This window comes from Scomber japonicus, chromosome 14, assembly GCF_027409825.1.
Source record: "Scomber japonicus isolate fScoJap1 chromosome 14, fScoJap1.pri, whole genome shotgun sequence".
In the NCBI taxonomy this organism is placed as follows: domain Eukaryota; kingdom Metazoa; phylum Chordata; class Actinopteri; order Scombriformes; family Scombridae; genus Scomber; species Scomber japonicus.
Window position 1 is genome coordinate 12,038,097 of NC_070591.1, and position 22,774 is coordinate 12,060,870.

General features: G+C 39.9%; 1 protein-coding gene across 1 annotated transcript; it reads right to left on the minus strand.

Moving 5' to 3' along the window:
- Nucleotides 1-1,656: 1,656 nt before the first annotated feature.
- On the minus strand, nt 1,657-22,327 carry ppm1ba (protein phosphatase, Mg2+/Mn2+ dependent, 1Ba). The gene is made up of 6 exons (XM_053332741.1): nt 21,941-22,327; nt 10,079-10,995; nt 9,368-9,485; nt 7,666-7,780; nt 6,721-6,778; nt 1,657-2,868 (listed from the first exon to the last, which is right to left on the minus strand). Exons 2-6 carry the CDS (start codon nt 10,964-10,966, stop codon nt 2,839-2,841), a joined length of 1,209 nt encoding a protein of 402 aa, XP_053188716.1. The 5' UTR covers nt 10,967-10,995; nt 21,941-22,327; the 3' UTR covers nt 1,657-2,838.
- Nucleotides 22,328-22,774: the final 447 nt, after the last annotated feature.

A 22,774-nucleotide genomic window follows, 5' to 3' on the forward strand; every position in this document is an offset into this window, starting at 1 on the left:
TCACCAAACCTTAGAAAAACTCTTTTTTTTCAAAAAAAATCAAAAAAGGTAGCCAAGAGAGCTTTTTGTCATTAAATGACTAAAGAGAGAATGTGATGCTGCAGTGCTGCTTGTATTCAGTCCATGCAGTGGAATCAGTGTGAATAATGATGAATTACATTCAGAAAAAAAAAATGTTTCTCCCTCCTTCCCTCCCTCCCTCAATTCCTCTCCTAGCCCAGTGTCTGATATAGCTTAAACATTGACCTAAACTGAGGCTTTGTTCAGTGTGGTGGAACTTAAACAATGTTAGAAAGTCAGGAAATATAACATAGGAGTCCACATGGGGATGATTTGATTTCCTAAGCAATATCAAATCAGGTGCAGTGTAAAGAAAAACATTAACCGTTGCCTGTTTTGGGGTTAAAAAATAACCTAACGCACCAACTAGCAATTAAAAGTTACTGAGAGAAAAATAACATCCCAATGTGTGTTCCACTTTTCTTTTTTTTTTAAATCATCCCCTTTCCTCTCTTACATTGTGTTGCACCACACTGATCACGCCCACATTATCCCCACCCACCCAGTACATCTCCCACTCACACACAAAATACACTCCTCCCTCAATCACATAACATGCACATCTATAAAGACCCCCACCCCTCCCGATCCCTCCACCACAAACAAAGAAAAAAAAAAAAAAAGAAAAATCAATCATCCCATTAAAACAATGCAACTGCAAAAGAACTACACATTCAAGTACCTATTTGTCATATGGCACCAAGAGCTGGTGTACCACAAGAACATTAACCAGCCAGCAAACTGTGTTAGGCCTATTCTCTTCCAATACTGCCACCTCAGAAAGCACAATGACATCACCATTTAATGATCGGAAAAAAGTGTATATTACAGTTTTGTATATACTTGCAGCCGATTTCAAATGCATCTATGGAAAAGCATACTACATGTGAAGTATGTGCACCCACAAGTCCTATGCACATAAGTTTCAAAAAGACTGAAAAGAAAAAGGTTTTGTCTGACAAATTTGTCTCAAGTTTCACTCATTTTTTTTAGTGCTTGGGTTGACAGAAATGAAATGAACTCCTGGTCAAGGCAAGGATGTCGAACCAGGACTTTCCCAGCAACCTTTCTGTGCCTTTGAGGCAAAGTTTATTGAAGGTAGCTGTGGAAAAATGAAAAGGACAATCCTCTGTCCTACAGTGTCCCTCCTTTACTTCATACAGTGAAACACCAAAAACCTACTTCTCTCTCCCAAATCTGCTGTACAAGGTCTGCTGTTGTTTCCTTATCCATCTGTAATCAGACCACAGCCACAGTACTCTGAATAGCAGTACATAAAAATAATATAAAAGAATAAAAAAAAGAAAAAGTAAATGATGGAATTTTTTCGATTCAAAACATTTGTTTCTTTACACAGGATATTCAAGATAGAAAAGGCAAGAGCAGGATTGTGTGTGTACGTGGGTTGGGGGGGGGGGGGGGTGTTGGTGGGGGGAGAAAGGGGTCAGGCTGGAATCCCTTTACCCCAAACCCTGTCTTTGGAATGCTGCTGTGTGGAGACACCGTGTGTGCAACCTTTTCTTCTCTGTGTTTTAGTTTGTCCACACACACACACACACACATGCATGTGTACGCACATTGGCGCGCACACACACGGACCACGCACACACACACACACATACATTAGGCCACAATGAATACCATGGCTGGGAATCAAGATGACAGAATCAAATCAAAATATATATCTATATGTATATATATTTATATATATGAATTTAATATATAATTTCTATCTTTCTATCTCTTAAACAACAGCAGGCTAAAAAGCTTATGATTCTGGCAACATCTGCCAATGCAAATGGCAGCCAAGTCTGTTCTGTCGTGTGAAGAGACAGAGGAAGCGAAAAGAGAGAGAGAGAGAGACAGAGGGGGAAGAGTGATAAATCAAACATCTGATTACATCCTTGGAGAGACGAGAGGAGAAAATGGGAGCAGGGACGAGCAGGACAAGTCATCACAACTGAGTTTAAATGTCCATGTAATGCCTTTCTGCCACCAGCCCAAGACGCCTTTTTTGGGGGGAGCCAGTAATCTCATGATCAAGTCCTCCTGTAGGTTTTAGGATAGTAAGGAGTTTGGGGCTTTTAAACCAAGGAGTTCTGTGAGTTTTTCTCCAGCGGGGGGGGCAGGTGAAGCATTGGGGGTGTGGGGGTCCCATTTGAGTACCAGTAATGCCCAGAACATGCCAAGCTTGCCTCAACTGGTAGATCAGGGCTTTAGTCCATTCAGTTTCTTCTAAATATCCATGAGGTTAGTTTGGTAATGGCTGGCTGGCTGGCTGGCTGGCTGGCTGGCTGGCTGTCTGACTGGTGTGTTGCGAAGTCCTCCATCCAAGAGCATCAAGGTGTTCATAGCAGGGTCTCAGTCAGTCCACGACAAAAACAACAGCAGCAAAGAAAAGCAAGAAAACAAGGAGCAGGGAAAACTGTGCTTGTTGGCTTCTCTTTTGGTGTATATACTGTATATGCAGCTCTGCTTTCAGACCATTAATGCTGTTGTTCTTATTCCCCCCCCACCCCACCCCAATTTTGTTCTATAAAAAGAACCAATATAATCTGTTTTTCCAATCCTCTACTTTGTGTTATGTGTTTTTAGGATTTCTTCTTTTGTTGATCTCTTGTTGTCGGATAAAAACAAAAAAAAAAAAAAAAGAACCCAGGGGAAATTAGAAGGTGACTACGGATGTGATCTTGTGTGGAAAAGTGGTCCTGTGTTGTTGTTGTTGTTTCTTGTTTCTTGTATTTTTTTTTTTTTGGATCAGGCAGTTGTGCTGGACAGCTACCAGTGGCACTCCAACTCAGCTCCGCTCTGCAAGAGGAAAGCCACCACGAGAGGGGAGAACAGAGAAACAAAATCAGGAGGAAAAAGGAGGAAAGAGGAGGCAGTAGAATAAGACAAAAATAGAACGAGGAGAGGGGGAGAGGGAGGAAGAAAGAAAAGTGGGAAAAACAGTGAAGAGAAAGGGAAAGAAAGGAGCAGAAAGTTATCAAATGTAGAAACAATCTTTTCAGTCATTTTTTTTTTTTGTTTTTTCCCCCGACCTGGACTTCAAGGTCAGGTTTTCCTAGGATCGACACACAAAAAAACAAAAAAAACACATTGAAGTTAAAAAGCAGTTACGACAGCAGTGTAAGCCATGACACACTTTCATCCTCAGTGTGTAGTTTCTGTCTGCGACAATACGCCAACACAACAACTCCTTCCTTCTGTCTTATTACAGGGAGGCAACACAGAGACTGTTATATGTTATATATGCTTGCGTGCAGCGGTTGGAAAAGACTTGAGACAGCGATGCATGCGTGTAGGGCCGAGTGCATGCGTGTTTGTGTGCGTGAGAGAGGGGAAAAAGACAGGACCAGAAACGACAACCGTTCATCCTCGACAGCCGTACACACACACACACACTCTCACGTCCTAACACACACACACACAGACACGCTTTAAAAAGTCTAAAACGGAGCTCCACATGCTAGAGAGTAGATCAGAGCAGGGAGTAGAGAATAATGGAGGAGTGACAAAGGCAGAGAGGGAGGGGACAGGTCGCCACTTAACATGCCTGTAAGACTGTGTGTGTGGTTGTGGTTGTGTGTGTAGGTGAGAGGTGGGAAGAAGAGAGGGTGGGGGCGGGGGCGGGGCGGGAGGAGGAGGGGTAACAGTTATATATGTGATCACTTACCAAATGAAACAGGAGGGCTGCGTTAATCAGAGGGTGAACACACAGTTAGAAAAATCTATACAACCCTTATCAATGTGTGTGTGTGAGTGTGTGCAGGTGTGTACTTTACCACACACCCTTTTAAAAAAAAACAACGATCTACTACCTGTGCTATGACTAAAATATTGTTTCTTATATACAAATTGCACTCTTTTATTTGCACTTTTCTTCCGCAAGTTTATTAATATAATATATAATATATAATTAATATATGTGAAATTTTGGGGATGTTTTGAGTTAAAGGTGCCATCTGTAAAATGTTACTGTTTCAACATATCAGATGTTTGTTATCTCTTAATTTGAGATAACTACTTTGTATGTAGATTTACTGTAATAATATTTTAATAATTACACTTACTTCCATTTCAATGTTTGTTGATTTTATTGTTTGATGTACTGTTGTTTCATGTGTGTCATGTAATATTATTATTTCTCTAGTATCTAAGTGAACATTGGTGCAGCATTAGCTACATAGGGTAATGATTTTTGGCATAGCAATAGAGCAAAGACACATTGCCAGTTTCACCACTAATGTTATTATGCTGCCAATATTTTACATCTAATATCACTTATTATATGTCCATGGCTCCTCTTTCTTTATGAATGAAAAACATAGTGTAGATAAAACTTTAAATATGAGTCATGCAAACTTCCCCTTTTACAGTTGCTTAAGCAGTGTAGCAACACCTTACCTAAGTCAGTTGGCACTTTTTTCCAGCACAATATGGACTAAAGTTGTGAAGCTAAATTAAACATTGTTCTGACATGCAGCTTTGTTTTCTTTACTGCGCTATCACAGCTAACTAGCAGGTAACTAGCAGATAACTAGCAGGTAACTAGCAGATAACTAGCAGGTAACTAGCAGGTAACTAGCAGGTAACTAGCAGGTAACTAGCAGGTAGTTAGACTGAAATTCAACTCAGGAGGGGCTATGGATAACAAAACAGGTTTTCATTTCTCAAGACCATAATTTTACTGGTGGCACCTTTAACTGGGAAAAAATGGCAAATGCTGTTAACTGCTATCATACTGCGTTACTTTATTTTTTTTATCTAATTCCACAAATCTTACCAAAATATTGACATTAAAGATTCTTTCAGACAGTGAGCGATGTCATTCTGTATTCTGAGTGGGTCACAACAAGGACCACAACTTCGCTGCTACACTGACTAACCATCATCAATCATACCACCAGTACCCATCTCTAATCTCTTCATGAAGCCAAACAGAGTGGCTTGTAGCTTAAAATAACAGGAACGTTTAGCATCATTAAAAAGGATAAATTGAGTGTTTTGGCACAGACTGGATAAACTAACTTTTATGGAGATTTTGTTTTAAGATCGTCTCTTTTCATTGAGGTGTTAGATCACTGCTGATGAAGAGGTGTGTCATTCTGGAAAAAACTTGAAATATAAGCTACTGTATCGTTTCCATCACTGTGGCTGCCATGGTAACACGGCAGGCTGTGGCGGCAAGTTTAAAACATGATAGTGGCCCACCCTGTTCACCTCAGCGGCATGGCTGTGACCGTGACGGTCCGCTCACTGTCTGAAAGTAACTCAAAGGTTTATAAGTTAGCTTAAATAAAATCTCGCTATTAGTCTTGTAAGCTATATGTGTTTGTGTATGTGAGTTTAAGGCAAACAATCACAGTAACTCTTTGCCCTTAAAGACAAAGCTAGCTCATCTCCAGCATTAGCTACTAAACAAAAGACGCCACACACACACGCGCTCCAGCAGACACATACTGTATGCACACAGACACACACACGAGGACACACCAGACATAACAGCCTTTAAACAAGTGAAAGATCTTTATAAAGAGACTGCAATGTTTCCAACTGACAGAGTGGCATCTCAGCATGCCATTCCCTCACAGACACATCTGATCCATCGTTGAAACACATACACATTAACACACACACACACACACACACACACACATCCATTACAAAGACAGAAAGAAAATAGGACCACAGAAGACCACAAGAGGCCTGCGTTCAAGCCATCAAGTCAAAGACAGCGTGTTTCAGCAGAGTTTGGCGGCATATCGAGTTTTGCAGTACTAAAGCGGGCAAGACCACATTGTCAGACACAACATACTGGAATATGACACACACTTTTTCTGAATAGACTCCATAGTAGTACCAGTCATTTTCAAAGAGTGGCCATTGCCTGTATTCACCTCAGTTTAATAGAGAACTGGGCCTTATTTGAGAGATATTGTGTATCTTTCCCATATTTCTAACAACATGAGTAGTACAAAACAACATGGATGCAGAGCCGCATCAGATTTTGAGTCGGAGTCATCCTCAAAACAGGAATTACACTGTTTGGAGTTATTTTGTGAATTACTTTTGATGTCTAATATATACAGAAAGTGTTAAGTTGAGTCCTCTGGGATAGATTTGTGTGAGGACAGAGATAATATTAAGAAAGGGAGGAAAACAAACTGATATATATGTAGAAATATTTCAGCAAAGCAATTAGAGGGAAATGCTTTACCTGTTGTTAATGGATTTCGCGAGAGAGAAAAAAAAGTTTTCAGTTCCACTAGAATGACTTTTTGACAAAGCTGTGTTGTCATGCATGCATAAAGTCACACGCCATGCACAGAAAAGAAAACAGGTGTTCGTCATAAGGGGAAGGTGTGATACGCTCAGAACAATCTCTGAATTCCTTCGTAATACTTCGTCTGCAATGGCTCTGCTGTGAAACTGAAGACAATACATTTACAGTAAGCAGCAAGGGCCACCAGATGGGATGACTCAAACCAGATTAAAAGGATTTCAGTCACCACTGAAACCCATATGTGAAGGCAGAATACAGCTGATGTCTCAGATGTGTCATGTAGCCTCAAGACTTAAAACAGAAGATGTGTGTCAACATATTTGTTAACAGTCAAAGAAAGACAAAAAGCTTGATGAAGAGACATGGATACTCACCCCGTCTTCTTCCCTGTATGGGTTCAGACGGTTGTATACTGCTTCAATAACACTGCGTCTGTAGAGGACACAGGTGCAAAAACCAATCAATACCATCAATCCAAAGTACCATTAGAGGGCAATTGTTCAAACTAAATTTAAAAATAAAAAAGGTACAGTGAGGTGGAGCCTGATGTCCAAAAATGAGAAATACAAATATGTCATAGACACCATTGTATTTCCTCGTGCATTGTGTTTGGGTAGTTTTACTAACGTCGCCATGGAGATGGTAGGTCTCACTGAACTTCCTAATTGATATTTTGGTCTATAACTTAAAATGACTTGGAACATCCTCGTTTAATTAGTCCTGGTTGGGATGATATAACGCCTGGAGGATAGTATCTGGTTACCATGGAGACGACTGAAACATTTCGCCGAAGCATGAGTCAAAAATGTCCTGTGACTCATTTCTGTTCAGCAACACTTAACAAAAGTGTCGAGTGACCCACCAAAACTCAGCCTTTACTCTCAGCAAGAAAAATAAGTCAGACTTTTAATTAACATAATATTAATAATAATAATAATAATAATAATAATAATAAGTTAAAAGAGACCAGAATATTATATTATTATAAAAAAATATATATAAAGTGGAAGTTTAAGGAGCAATTTTTAAAGAAAGAGTGTACAGATGTTGTACCTCATTATTCCATCATAACTGTGCCTTTGTGTGGCACAGCGCCAGCAATTATACATTAGTGTAAAGAAATGCAATTCATGCACGCTGTGAGACAGTGAAATGGGGCAGTTGGCGGTATTTCAAAGGCGTTTGTCAGCAGGGTCAAATAGGGTTTGTTAATGTTCCTTGCACTTTGATATGTTTATACCAGATCGGTTTTGAGTATAATGTATAACTCTTGCGTTGACATATCGCCAAGTATCCCCTTTAAGGGCGTTGGTCCTTACTTGCTGGCAAGGCCTCCCCCTGGTGGCAAAGTAGGCATGCCGCTGTCAGTGGACAGGTTCCTCAGCACTGTAACCAGGTCTGGATACCCGTCCTCCCCTGGCCGAGACAGCATCTCTACAACAACACCAGACATGTTGTTACACAAGTCAGTATTAACCAGCGGTGACAGCCAAGAACAGCTGGGGGAAGACAGGAGAGGGAGAGGAGAACAGTGGAGAGGAGACCAAAAATGTGACAAATGAGGAGAAAGGATGTGAAGATGGAAACTGTACAAGTGGACGTGTAGAAATGAGTGTGTGTGTGTGTGTGTGTGTGTGTGTATGTGTGTGTGCGTGTAAGACAGAGCGAGGGAGAGAGAGAGATGGCGACAGAAAAAAGGCTTGCAACTGAGTTGAGAGTGGCATGTGGCCAGTTCAATGTTCAGCCAAAGCATTCCTCTCCCTTTCTCTTCTACTCTCTTTTGATTCCTTCTTTCTATCTTCCAGTATTAGCTCGTTCCAGAAGCCAAAACGTTTACTCCGCTTTAACCAAACAAATAACTGTCAATTTGCCTAAAATTTAAAATCATTTCAACCCACTCTTGACAGCCAATTGACCCATTCAGTAAACATTTATTTGCAGTATGTTTGCTTCTTTGGAAGAGCAGAGCAGCCCTGGTTCACTCACTAATGGCAGACAGGGAAGAGAGCTGACACAACCAACAAAGACTAGAACAACTTTACTGTGTTCACCAGAGGGTCTCATGCGTCCTGAGGAAACAAACGGGATGAAACAAGTAACAAAAGGACAGAAAGAAAGAAAGACATGAGGGGAACAGGGAACCCATCCAGAGAAGATATGGAATGTTTGAACGAGGGAGAGAAAGATGCGTATAGGGAGGGGAAGGGAGGAGAGCAGCAAACAGGGAATAAAGCAGAGAGATGCTTGCTGAAATGGAAAAGGAGGTCATAATGGTGTCATTCTTCTGCTGTGAGCCGGATCTAACTTGGCTGGAGGTTAGACAATAGAGAGTGGTAGGCTCAGTCGGTGGAGGGAACACAGATAGATATAATACATGATTTCAGTTGGAGGAACTGCAGGAGTTAAGAAAAATTACTTTTCACCATCGGACAACACAACTGTTTCAAACACCAATGTGAATGGTTCACAGTGTGGTTTAAGATCCTAAATAACAGGTGCATTAACTGCTATGCTCCATTAATGGTACATTTTTAAAGGAAACTATGTTATTCCTAAATTCTGCATTTGGGGAAAAGCAACATTACTAATGTTCAAATGCAAAAACTGTATAATTTGTAATTACTTAATTTTTAAAACTTCACTGTAAGTGAAACAAAGAAACTTTGACAGGAACTTTGATCGTACACCAGAACAGGTTGCAGAAGAAACCAAATTAAGGTACCAAAAATTATTATATTTAAAAAAAAGTTTGTGGTGGACATACACATCCAAAAAATGAAGAACAAGAGAAGAGTCCGCACACTGCAGCTCCCAATGCAGGCAATTTATTTGGATATTGCCAGTAGTGATGTTTGGGGCAATCTGCTCTTCCTCAGACTAAAAAACAGTTAAGTCTGCTGGTGATATCCAAATAAACATTGTGCGGACTAAAATTAATAAATAACATTTGTAATATTCGATAATCACGTTTGATTACGTTTACACATGAAAAGTTACTGTCCTCCATCCATCCATTCTCACCTTCCACTCGAGACTCCAGGTATTTGTTGAGCTCAGCATCTTTCCTCACAGCTTCCTCTGACACTTTGGGAGCGTTCGGCAAACACACTAACACAATACTCATGTTATCCCGACTCCCCTACGATGGACGGGAGGAAAGAGGGATGGAGAAAGAGCAGGTAAGAGGAGTCATGAAGATTTCCCAGACACAAGTAATGAAATAATCTGCATTGTTGAGTAAGCCATTAGGTACTGTTGATATTGACTGATTTCACTATTGTAACATAGTGACACATTTTATTATCTTTTCATATCAAAATTGTCGCTACTATCACTTTTTTTTGTAAAAATACAGATTTCAGATCACTTAACCTTTTGGCATTTTTTACTATATGATGTTCTAAAACTGCCAAATCAAATGTCTCCTTTCTCACAAGTCATATTTAGTCATGAGTCTGGGCCAATGAAGCTGTAACATCTAGTTCAGCTGAGCAAAAACAACTCTTTTGAACTTTATGCATGTTTAATATTCACACAGTAAAAATTTAAATAGCTTTCTTAACGCTGTAGAAGTAGTAAGTTGTAGCAAAACAGGTTTTGTGGGTCTGATTCTGCCACATTCCTCACATATAATCTCTATAAACCATTACCAGTTAGGAACATTGAAAACAGGGCTATCACACTCAGTAAAAAACACACTGAGTCATGCCAAACTCACACATTTGTACACACCTTGTGCAGGCAGGTGTCCACCACTTCATTGCAGACTCTTTCTAGGTCATCAGACACCTCAAGCCTAGATTTCACAAACTCGCACAGCTCCTCGTTGGACATGACATCCCAGATACCATCGCATGCCAGGATCACAAACTGATCCTGCTCAGGGGCCCGAACCATCTCAAACACTTCCGGTTCAGGGCTAACCAGCTGCTCGGTGGGGCCCTTGCCATCCACACACTTATAATCGTAGTCCCCCAAGGCCCTCGATACAGCCAGTGACCCGTTCACCCTCTGGATCATCACTGAGCCACCAGCATTATGGATGCGCTCTCTCTCACGTGGGTTGCAAGGCTTGTGGTCAAGCGTGGAGAAGCACACGTGTGAATTTCGGTAGAGAACGCCTCGAGAATCACCACAGTTAATGAAAAAGAAATGTTCGGGGGACAGGAGGATCCCCACTGCTGTGGATCCACTGCGATCCATGCCGTTTCGCAGGTCAGAGAAGCTGCGCATGTGTTCGTCGATCCTCAGGAAGCCTGTCCGGATCCCGGATTTCACAGCCTCCACTGGGGGAGGGATCTGTGTCGGGGTGTCACTGGTAGTGCTGTCTGAACCAGCCTGGGAGCCTTGCATTCCTCCGGCCCCTAAGCTAGCCCCGATTATGTGTTCCAGAAGATGCTTAGAGCAGTAGTTGGCAACCCGAGAGCCAGCGTGACCGTCATAGACAGCGAAAAAGGACCAGTCAGTCATACCGGGAGCAGGAAGTCCCAACACAGCTGTGTGAGCATCCTCCATCTCCACCCGCCAGCCCTGCATGGAGCTCAGCCCATAGCGGAGGCCCTTCCCCTCACCATGTGAGTTATGCTTCTCTGTTTTGGGCTTGTCCAGGAACGCACCCATGGCTCTGCCCTAGAGAGACCCACTGCTACCTGCAGGAGAGAGAAAGACAGAGAGAGAGACAGACAGGACAAAAGAAAAGAAAACCAGACAGTGAAATTTAATGGAACGACAGACACTTTTCAATATTGATAACACAACAGATTCCACACCATAAACACCATACGCTCCTAAAAATAGCAAAAAGAAGCTAAATCTCTGGATGAGTTTGTATTACTTCATCTGTTGCTTGTGTTCTTGGAACTCATTGTCCACAATTTGTTCCCAGGTGTGACGAGGTTTCCTGTTTCTATTGGATACCTGATGATTGGTCTTTCTCACAGCGGCCATTTAGACACAGGTGAGACTAATCATGACTTCATTCCATTTAGATCCACCAGTTCCAGAGCGGCTGGCATTGGGAGCACATTGGCTCAACAGCTTCACTTTCTGGCACGCCTACATTTTAAAAAGTTAACTCCAGACTTTCCAATTCAACTACTAGTGTCCTGAAATAACAAATAAGCAATCACAGCAACCATTAAACTGTAAGGAGAGGCGAGGGATAAAATTACATGAAATTGAAGAAGTGGTCCTTAAGTAGAGAGGAGAATCTTGGAAAAGTTAAATGATGCAGCAAATTAAAATAAACAAAAAAAAACTGTGACCAATATAGAGGGTGCTACAAATGATAAAAAAATAAAAGCAGTATATCCAGTCATACGCTGGTCAGTTCTACTCCATCAAAAGTTACTCTTTTAAATGTTGCTGTATGGGTTGAAAGGCTCGCTGTCTGAGAAATGTATGAACCAAAAACCCCACCCTCACCCCTCCTACTTTCATTTTCAGGTTGTAGGCTGTAAACATGAAATTTGGTTTCCACAAATGACTCTATAAATACAGACGTCATGACAGCTCCCCAAAAGTGAAACAAAAATAATTATGATTGCCTTCTGGTAGCTGTATAAATCATAAGCCCCTCCATGTTAGTGGATGGGACATGAGCCAATCTAAAAAAAATAAAGTCTATGTGAAGTAACTTTTTCCTAAAGATTTTTGGTAGTTCTTGTCACACTGATGCTTGTTCAATTGTCCATTTTTCTAATAAGTTTGCTTTTAACTGGTTATTTGAGAATATAAAAATAATGTGTGATGTCATGACTGCCAGCGTGACTCTACTGCGCAGACTCCGGCTATAAAGACATCATACAAACACGATGGCAGCTCCCTGAATAACAGATATTTTGGCTTCACTTTTGCATAGCGTTAGCGACGGGAGACATTAATGTGCATATTTATATAAAGTCACCGGCCTCCACTCTCAATAGGCTGAATTGTTCCTTCTCAGCCAACAAAAACAGTTTAAAGATCTCAGTTGACTCTTTATCAGTCTGAAAATGTGACCCCTTGCAAATAGTCTCACGGATACTCTAAAAGAGACTTGGACTGCTGGAGCTTTTAAGTGTGTGTGTGTGTGTGTGTGTGTGTGTGTGTGTGTGTGTGTGTGTGTGTGTGTGTGTGTGTGTGTGTGTGTGTGTGTGTGTGTTCCTTTAACTGTTAACTTGATAGACCTAAACTTTTAATTCATCCAAATTGTGATCATTACTCTTCATGTCCAAAAATAGTGCAGCCACTTTCGTTTATCCGTAAAGAGACAGAGGAGCCGGCTTAAAAGCTTCTTTGGCGGGCCAGAACTTGCTGTTAAGAGCATTAACAAACTCTATGGAGTGGTGGAGAGGGTGTGTTACTTGTCCATAACTGCACGTGCATTAGCTAAAGCATCAAGCCGCCTGATAGAAGAGAGAAATTCAGTATCCGAATTGTGTTGTAATTGGTTATGTAATGTGAAAACATAAACTTTTACAGTCTTAATGATTATCAGACTACTTAATAACCTCTTAGCCTCATAAAGCATCAATAAATGCAGCTTACAAACAAGTTTTGTACTTAATGTACACACAGTTAAGTCTAAGGTTAAAAAAGGTTAAAATTTAATAAACACAAAGATGATCTGTTTCCCACCCTATGTGATTTCTGTGAGGCCAGTAATCCATGACTGAGGTCAAAGGCAAATACCGTACACCAGTGTATAGACGCACCCTTAAAGCAATAGTCTTTCATTTAAAAGTGAGGAGCGTCTTATACACCGGTGTGTCCTATTCACCTTTAAAATGCAGAGAGGAAGGATCTGCCTATGATTATAGGTATGTAAAAGACTGTCTACTCTAAGAACAATAACTATAACTTTAAACATAATGATGTGAGCTGTTTGGCAGCTAAAGAAAATGGTTAGATTATCTATGACCCGTTAATGTTGAATATTGTATGGAAGTATCAGAAATATTTGGGGTCACTAGTTGCTGTGAATATCATCAATAATCAAAGAGTGACTTAAAAGATTTCACTGCCCTCTCTAAGTTTAAGTTTCAACCCTCCTGGTGCTGGGTGTGGTCAAAATTAATCTGTGCCTGCCACACAGAGCAGCTTTAATTTCCGTCAATACAAACTGTCATCATCGGCCACAGCTTGCACTTCAACTTTTGCGTGTGAGTGCATTAATGTGCATCGGTCTGTGAGCTGTGCAAAAAATCGCATGTGAGTGCACTGTAGTTCTGTGGCTTAACGGATCCAGTCTATGTGAAACTGTGAGAGGTCTGAGGCTTTTCCTGTTGTGCTACTGACGTGCTGCGTTTGCTTCATAACTGCTGTGGACAAGGTGCAAGACTCCAGTCACAACTTTAGTACCTTACACTGGATTTTTACACTGGTCATGACTTGTTAAAAGATTACTTTAAAGTAATTAAAAAATGATTAGTGAATACACATTTTTTTATTTTAGCTGGCAATAGTACATGTATGAATCTTCAGTAGCTAATGGTTGTAGTTGGTTTGAATCTGTGTGTGAAATGGACACAAAGCCAACAACAACAGATTAGCCAGCACAGTATCTGAGGATTGCAGCTCAGTAAGAGACAGAAAAATGACCACAGACGAGTGAAAGTTAAAACATCTTCTTTTTAGCACTGCCTTTGACATTAAATCAACTTAAGCACATTACGAAATAACATGTATTATTACTAGAAAATAGACTTAACTTTGTTACATAACAGGCTAAAAACTACACAAGACTTTTTTCTTGCTAGTTAGCTACATTTAAGTTATGTTATATTATGTTACACCTCTCTGTTCATTATGAAGACGCTGTGACTGTCAGGAGAGTTGAAGTGGATGTTACTTATGGTTTAATTCAGTGGAACGTGTCAAATGCAGATATTTCGCCTCAGTAACACTTCAACAGTCTGTTAAAAGGTGTGAAGCAAAACTACTTACTCAATAACATACACCAGAGTTTGAGTTTTGAGAGACTACGGTGGTTGGGAAGGGAGTCAAACGCATCATTCTGGTGCACTCTTACAGCAAAATTAAAAGGTTATATCTATAAAAAATGTTAATATAATTGTGCTCTAAACAATTGAGTGCTTTAGTAATTTAACTACTGGTTGTGAATGGTGATGACACAGCAAAAGGGTCACACTCACAAAGCATGGGAAAGAAATTTTACCATTACATAAATGTTCCAAACTAATCAAATCAAAAAAAAGACTAATGTCCATATTTCAGCTCAGAAGCTAAGAGAGCAGAATTGGTGATTATCCAAGTTCAACTAGTTCACTAGAGGCAGAGTAGCTCTGGTGCAGGGAGAGATGTTTTGTTGAATGTTTTGTGTTTTTGAGTATATTAATATTTGGCTCACTATGAAACTGTGATGGCACAAATTAGACTATGGTGGGCCACCGCAGTCTTCATAATTAATGGGAAACACTGTGTAACATTATCAATTGTAAAACCTGATCAAAATCTAAATATTATCCTCGAAACATAAAAAAGGTCAGATCACGTCATGTTTACTTCTGGGAAAGAGTAAGAGTGGATGGTCAGTGCTGAAGTGTCTTGTGTGAATTCATTAAACTGAGATACAGCAGGTGCATTATTTTGCATCTCTGCAAAGAGACATGAACAAGCACACTAGTCCACTGATCGCATATCAAAGGCCTACGAAGCATCCTGGTCCAAACCTCTTGGATTATTACCTTGACGACAAATGCATTCACACACACACACACACACACACACACACACTCAACTTCTTATTGAGCAGATATCAAAGCCATGTGCAGAATCACCAAACCAAATCACTTGCTCTTTCACTCGTGCAGCTACGGCGCATACAATGCTCCAAAGCAAAAAGGACCCTGACATTTTAGAAAAGGGCCCATAACATCACGTACACAGCTGCAACCACAACCTCAAGAGAGAAAGCTACCATAGGAACCATGCACTGTTGTATGAATAAGGCCCCGTGGAGACCAAAGATTCACAACAAAGACTCATTTTCAGAGCGATGCAAGGTTAGGAAAGGTTGCAGCTATGTGAAATGGCCCAAATCTGACTTGAGGGTGTCGCCTGCTTGTCAAGTCGTCTGTGGCTGTTGGTATGTACGAGACAATGCAGGGGACATCATTTGTTGTTTCAACAGTCAATCAGCTCACAGCAAAGTCAGCTGATCGATTCAGCAAACTGATCAGTTTTGGAAGGAAAAGAGGACCATTTCATCAATACTAGAAATGCAGCTGGAACAAGTATCCTCATTCATATTTTAAGCCGCTACAAATTATATCCAGCTGCCAAAAAAAAAAAAGCCTGGAAAGTCATCCGTTAGGACAGAGGTAGGGAGTCGTTGCTATGGAGACGATACACCACCTCGTCTAGTCGCATTGGTGTAAAACTGACAGATTTCTCATGCCAGCGCATTGCAAGTAGTTGTAAATTTCAGCTTGTCTCGAGTCTCTTCGGTCTGAGCTGGGCTCGGAATGATGTGATGTAAGTGCTGAGAACTCTGGAGGAGGAGTGATGTCACCCGGAGTCTCTCGTCTCCACGGCTACGCAGCTTGGAGTGGTAGCTGAGTGGTTGCCGTAGCAACAGAAGCAGTAAATGCAGCATGCGACAAGGTGGCTGCACAGCCGTAGTCACTGTGTATGTATGTGTGTGTGTGTACAGTACCAGTCAAAAGTTTGAACACACTCCATTCACTTGAAAGAGAAAGTGTGTCCAAACTTTTGATTGGTACTGTATATATGTGTGTGTATGTGTGTATATGTATATGTGTGTGTATGTGTGTTTGTGTTACATTCATAAAGGGCCATCTATGGAGTGCACATGGATTTCAGAGTTAGCTCTCAACAGAAGTTTTTAAACTGACCGCTTTTATTTATTAATTTACTTTGAATTATACTTTTTTATTGATTCCTTCACATCCTTCCCACTCTACAACACGTAATCAAGTCCCATCCAAACACAAGCTGCAGGAGATAAAACTAAAACTAAAATTGGAGATGTCGCATTTAGAAGAGACAACCACATTAGCACTGATCACACCAGAAGCAAAGACCAAACAATAAAACAACAAAACAGCAGAAGAAATATTCAACCAAAAAACAACAACAAAACAATCCAATGAAATAAATATCCAAAAATATGTTATAACCACTCTTCTTCTTTTTTTTTTTATTACGCCACACAACGGTCTCTCTCAGATCTTTTTCGCGGCACAGGCGGCTACAGATGAAGAGATGAAGTGAAAGGCTGACGGCTGTTTGAGCCAAAGTTAAAAACAGGCCAGCAGTCAGGCCCAGAACACCCACAGGTCTCAGACTTCAGACAAGCAGGGTAGTTTTAACAAGCTAACTCAATTTATCAGTCAGCTGCTGATGGGATCCATGCAGGGCCAGATTAAGCCGGTCAAACACAGACCGAAGACTTATGCACAGCAGTGAACTACCACCAAAATAATAGCTCCCTCTCTCTCTCTCCTCTGACTATTGTTTGGTGACATGAAGAGTACAGTGTGTGATATGATATTCAGATGACAGCATCACCGTCCGGACATTTGTATTCATCAGGGGAAACAACAGGTGACAGAAAATAAACAACGGACTTTGCTTTGTGAGCAATAAATGAAAACACAGTACCATTCAGAATACAATGAGTCAACAAGATAAGTTGTGAACAGGCCGGTGGGAAATGTAGCACGGTGGTGTGGTAGGGGGGCTGCTGCTAAAGCACTACACATAGAGGAACTGCTGAGAAAAATTCTCAGTAATCACCGAATCAATGATTTGCATGTGGCTCTCTAAAGAAAACTACACAAGACACAGAAGGGCCACTCGCGCCAGATAAAGGCTAGAAATGTTTTTGCCCGTCACTATTTAATTATCTCAGTGCCGTTAGACGTTTAGTTTAATAAACCCACCATCATTTAGCAGAGACCCCACTGAATCATATTTAAAAGTAGAGCTGGAACATTTTGGGGTACAGTGTGGGGTAACGCGTGCCAGCGCTGTGTCCCCTACAGGGAACTAACTCTAAAGTTAAATATCATCATGTAATGTGATAGAAGTCAGATTTCTGCATGAAAAGAAATAACTAACATATTGTCTAGAACTGTATTTTTAATTTCTGACATTATGTTCCTCTATACGGGTCAGTGACAAATAAGGTTTGGCAAGAAAAATATCTTAAATAACTTAAATATCTTAAAGGCAGCATCAGGTTCGTATTTTTGTTGGTTTTGAGTCATTTGAAATGATATTTGCACCATTTTTTACCAAAAGACTGAATGCTCCTGAAAATGTCAAATGGTGTAACCACAAAAGAATGATAAATATTAAATATTTTATCCACCTACAGTGTACTTAAGTGTACTTATACTAATTATTACTTCATTTTAAAACATCAAATGAAAAGAGAAAAAAATGTGAGTATTTCTACATTTAAATTTTAAAGCATTTTGTGAATATTAAGCAGGAAATATCCTAAAAACAACCATTTTTATAATTAATTTGTGACAATTTATGTAAAATGTTCGTTGCTAATAGTGGATAATATTTATTTTCCCGTATAAAATCTGATCTAAATACTGGTTACACCAATTGACACTGGGTTGCATCACGTCATTGACCCATATAGTGATCATTACAGAATAAATGAATGATATCAATCACATCTCAGCTAGAAGTCCTATAATAATAATAATTCTCAGTTTTTATATCTCCAAACGATACATGGACAGGGTTAGCACACAAACAAACCCATGCAGGGTTCAGGGTAAATCACACAGACATCTCAATTAAGAAAAACAAACAAACCAAACAATGTTGTCCACTGACAATGAGGAACGCTTCCCGGCCACATTCAGTGTTTGATTCACATCCCATTCATAACATGGATGTATTCAGCAAAACTAGATACAGTGTGCCAAAAATGGTACCTTCCTTTCATTCTCATGAAAGTTGCTCAATAAGCGTCCCATGATCCTGCAACACCACACTACGCCAAAATCAGCCCAGAGCTGTTCATGGAGGCTTGATTTATGACCCATGAGGCCAAGAACTGGCCTCAATGTGCTAAAAACTAAAATTAGACAAATCAATTCAGTCATGAGAAGTCTAGACTCAGTAACAGTCTGTAATAGTGTAGTAATATAGTGGTAGTTTTGTTTTTTTTGGGGGGAGGGGCAGGGGGTTTGTAGTTTTGTCTATGTTTCGACTCAATTCAACAGTACACTTTACATTACTATTTATTGTTCTTTTCGTTCTATTCTTATTGATACTCTTCTATTTTAGTGTAATAATGCAAATGTTCCCATTGTAATGAATATCTTATCTTAGATCTCCGGTTAAGCAAGCTAATACTGAGAGCCTGGAGTAAATTTTAAAATAATCAATCTCTACTAATGTGCTTATATTGCCCTTTAGACAAGGAATCATCTTTCTGCTGATTGAGTATCCATTAGCCACATCCATATTTGAAAAAACAAAACTTGTCCAGGTACTAAAACAGTTGGTGTAATGATAAAGATTGTAACTAAAATTGAATCAATTTTAACCCTCACTGAGAGTCTCTAATGTTTTTGAATAAATTGGAGGGGAGGTGGAACAAACAGGCCAGGGTATATCTTAGACTCCCCCCCCCTCACGCCCCCCATCTCTCTTTGATGATTTGATGATGAATCATTGAAGTCACATCAGAAGCGGTCAATTTCCCGGAGCAAACGCTCTCTGATCAGACAGCTTCAGTCATCTTCAGTGCAGTGGCGTCGGGGAGGATGAGGCCGTTACTTGACCAGACGGGGAGTCTATCAGAGTGTATCCACAGAGGAGGAGAGTAAATGGGTCATGTTTTAGTGAACTGTGTGTGGGTTCTCGGCAACATGGAGAGGATGCGTACCTTTTTCTGCTGACATTCTTTCAGTAAGATGGGATAGAGAGAGACAGAGGGATGAATGGATGTTATTGCAGGGGTTTACTGTGTAATAACTAGCCTAATAGAAATGTCATTTATTTCTTGTAGGATATACCATGTTTGCCTGTTAACACAGACAGATAAATTGTATCCAGATGGTTCAATGATCCCTGCTTAAGTCTTGCCTGCAATTACTGAATTTTACACTGATAGTACTAAAGAGTATGGTCTAGACCTGTTCTATGTGTAAAGTGCCTTGAGATGACTTTTATTTTGATTTGGAGATATATAAATGAAGATTGATTGATGGATTGGTTGATAGTCATATTTGAAGTGAAGATGTGTGCTTGTCTTAATCACAAATGTCTCTATAGTAAGAGAATGGTCTAAATGATCATAATAAGACCATTGAAACTTTATTAACACTACAAACGTTTAAGTAATCACCTTGGTCATGTGTGTCCCTAATCTGGCAGATGAGCATTAGGAGGGAATTTCATCAAATCATTCCTGCTGATTAATTTTCCTCTATTGGGTCTCCATCTTCTACCACTGTGTTGGGGTTTGTGCGAGCTCTGCTTTGCACAATGACAATAAAGACATTCTATTGTATTCTGATGAAAGTTTTTTAATGAAATTTTAGATTAAATGTGACACTAACAAGATCTAATGGTTGTATCTTGTTCTACGTCATACCCGCTCCATTCTGTATAAATCCTGTCAATATCTGAGATCGCCGGCCATAGTTTTTAATCCGATTACATTTGGAGAGATTGGGCTACCGTTAGAGTGCCGAATTTGTTGCCAAGCTAGTTTAACCAGGTAGCTTATTTGCAGTCTTTCCATGTTTTATTTATTTACTTCTTTCTGCAAACGCATACACAACCAGCTGATGTTTTTTGTTACATTTGTAGATATTCTAACAGGTTTCCTCCCATGTTTTCCTGTGCTATTGAATCAACATACTGAGTAAATGTAATGTTAATACTTGAAGAAAGGTTGTAAGTGTTAAATTAATACCAGCCTAGCTATGCAAGTTGAGTCTAGCTGGTTTAGTTGCTATAGTAACAATATAGTATGAAAGGTAATCTGACTTCATTGTCACCCAATATTGTCATTTACTATGTTTATGATTGTTACAGTGATTAAATATGGGTCTATTGGTTTCTATTCCTTCCTATGTGTTTAATCATACCTCAAGCTTGGTTATTTATATTATTTATATGACAGTATCACTATTGTAAAGTCATGTTGCTATTCATAGTTGTGGTTACAAGATGTTGTGATTTATGCAGCAATAGTCTTTGAAATTGGACTTCATTGTGTCTAATACTTTTTAGACATTCTGGATCTGTAACTTGGCAACAAAAAAAAAAGACCCAAACTTTTTCCATCTGATGAAGAAAGGAGCCAAGCAGACACAGACACACACAACCAGATGATGTTTCTGTTACATTTGGATTCATCCTAACTCACCTGAGACCTGAAAACACCAAGAACACAACGCAGGAGTAACCCAGCCTAATTTGAAATACTAATAGAAGTCAGTGATATTAGGAACTTCATCTTTTTCTGTTCATCTACATACAGTTCTTCTTTTTGGCTCGGTCACACTTGCTAGTTAACACTGTATATCTGTGCTTACATCTACGCGTAAAGTGATTCAGTCAACAGACAGAAAACAAAAGTATATAGATGAAAAGCCTTTGGTCGTGCCCATAGACTCGCCCCCATAGTAGCCGTAAACTATAACAGCATGGCTAGTGCTGGATTTCACATCAAGGTGCCAACACAAACATGCCAATGATGATGCTGCCATTTCTGGAACAAACTGTTACACAAACACGCTGGCAGCAACACAGCCACACACACACACACACACACACACACACACACACACACCAACACACCAACAACAACAACCCAATAAAAAACTAACCACAACAAAGCAGTAAAAGATGTTAATTCTTGTGTGGTTGGGTTTCATTGGGACAGGATGGGGAATGCAAAATATATAAACAAACTGGAGATTAAGTAAGTAGATTGACAGCAAATGATGGGTTATTACATCAATATTAATATTAGTGGGGTAGTATTGGCATCAAAACGTGTCCTCTTGCCACTTTTAGGGGGGGGAATGTATACTCACCTCCTCAGTGCACCTGTTGCAAATATTCATGTGGTGTAATAAAAATAAACACTCACCTTTAAAATCACTTCGAAATGTGGGTTGTGTTTTGATAGACACCACAATTAAAAATGAATCACTCATTTAAAAAAAACAACAAAAAAAACAAGGGGGGGGGGGGGGGGGCATCGGTTACCAAGTGAAAAATGTGAGGTGTTACATCACAGAGACAGACATGAGTATATGTTTTTTTTTAGCAAATGTTACTTGCTAGTTAAAACCACTCAATTCAATCAATTATGAATCAATGCTAAAGAATAATAAGCAAATTACAAGATAACAACGATAAAAAAAAAGGTCAGTCAATTGATTTTTTTTAAAAAGGGACCCCGGCATGATGACCACCTCCATTATCATTAATAAAACGACACATTAAACTACATTTTGCTCGTTTTGATCCATAATTAACATCAGCACCGTGTCAGCTGTCCTCTTTACTGAACCAGAGGCCACTTTTAATGCTATCTAACCAGCTAACCTTATAGTTATCAAAGCCAATGTTACTTACTTTGTAGGCAAGGCAACTATCTCTATCAGTCCTTCTTCTCCTTCTTTTTCCTCTCCTTCTTCTTCTTGGTGTGGCTTCAGCAGCAGGTATGATTTAAGTACCCAGAGCTTGTTGTGATAGGGTTCAAGCTTTCGTTAATGTTAGCCACTTTCGGTTTTTTTTACGGCCCCCTCTGCTCGTTAGCTAGCATTGATTAAGCTAGCCAAGCATTTTTCACACGATCAATTCTCCTTTCAGCATGTCTCTGCATCGGATTAAGGCTTTTATATACATGTTTGGCACTGTACGCCCAGATAGCACTAAATAAATAATCGTTGTCTTCTCGGTTGATGAGGAAAAAAACACAAGTTTCGGCGAGATATGTGTATGATTTCTACACCTACCTCATTTCGGCTAAAGCTAAGTTAAATGTATGAGGCTGATGACGTTGTTTTTCAGCCTCCAGTTTGGGGGCGAGGCTACCCTGTTGCTCTGCTCTCTGATTGGACAAACGCTGATTCGATGGTGCGATGTTATTGGTCAGAAGATGAGTCAGTCAAGTCGCGGCTCTATCATACTGTAAACAGTAGACATGAAGTTGTGTGAGTTCTCTGAGAAATGTATGTGTGTGAGAGAAAGAGAAACTTTTCTTGACACATACACACACACACACACATACCTGTGACACATATGCCCCATGATTTACTATTTAACTCTTAAATACTGTCCAGGGTCAAATTTGACCCACTTTTACATTTTTAGCCAGTGTTAGGGTTAGGGTCAAGGCTATACAAAAATGGAAATAAAATACACAATTTTCGAGCTTCGTAAAAGTAGAATTAGAGGCAGAGCTGC

Bases quoted from the DNA above. Each gene is read 5' to 3' on its own strand.
- ppm1ba (XM_053332741.1), bottom strand. From the start codon at position 10,966: ATGGGTGCGTTCCTGGACAAGCCCAAAACAGAGAAGCATAACTCACAT. The intron at 9,486-10,078 runs GTGTGTACAAAT...CGTCCATCGTAG, and splicing joins TGGACACCTGCCTGCACAAG to GGGAGTCGGGATAACATGAG. The intron at 2,869-6,720 runs GTGAGTATCCAT...TTCCTCTTGCAG, and splicing joins CATACAGGGAAGAAGACGGG to AGCGGAGCTGAGTTGGAGTG.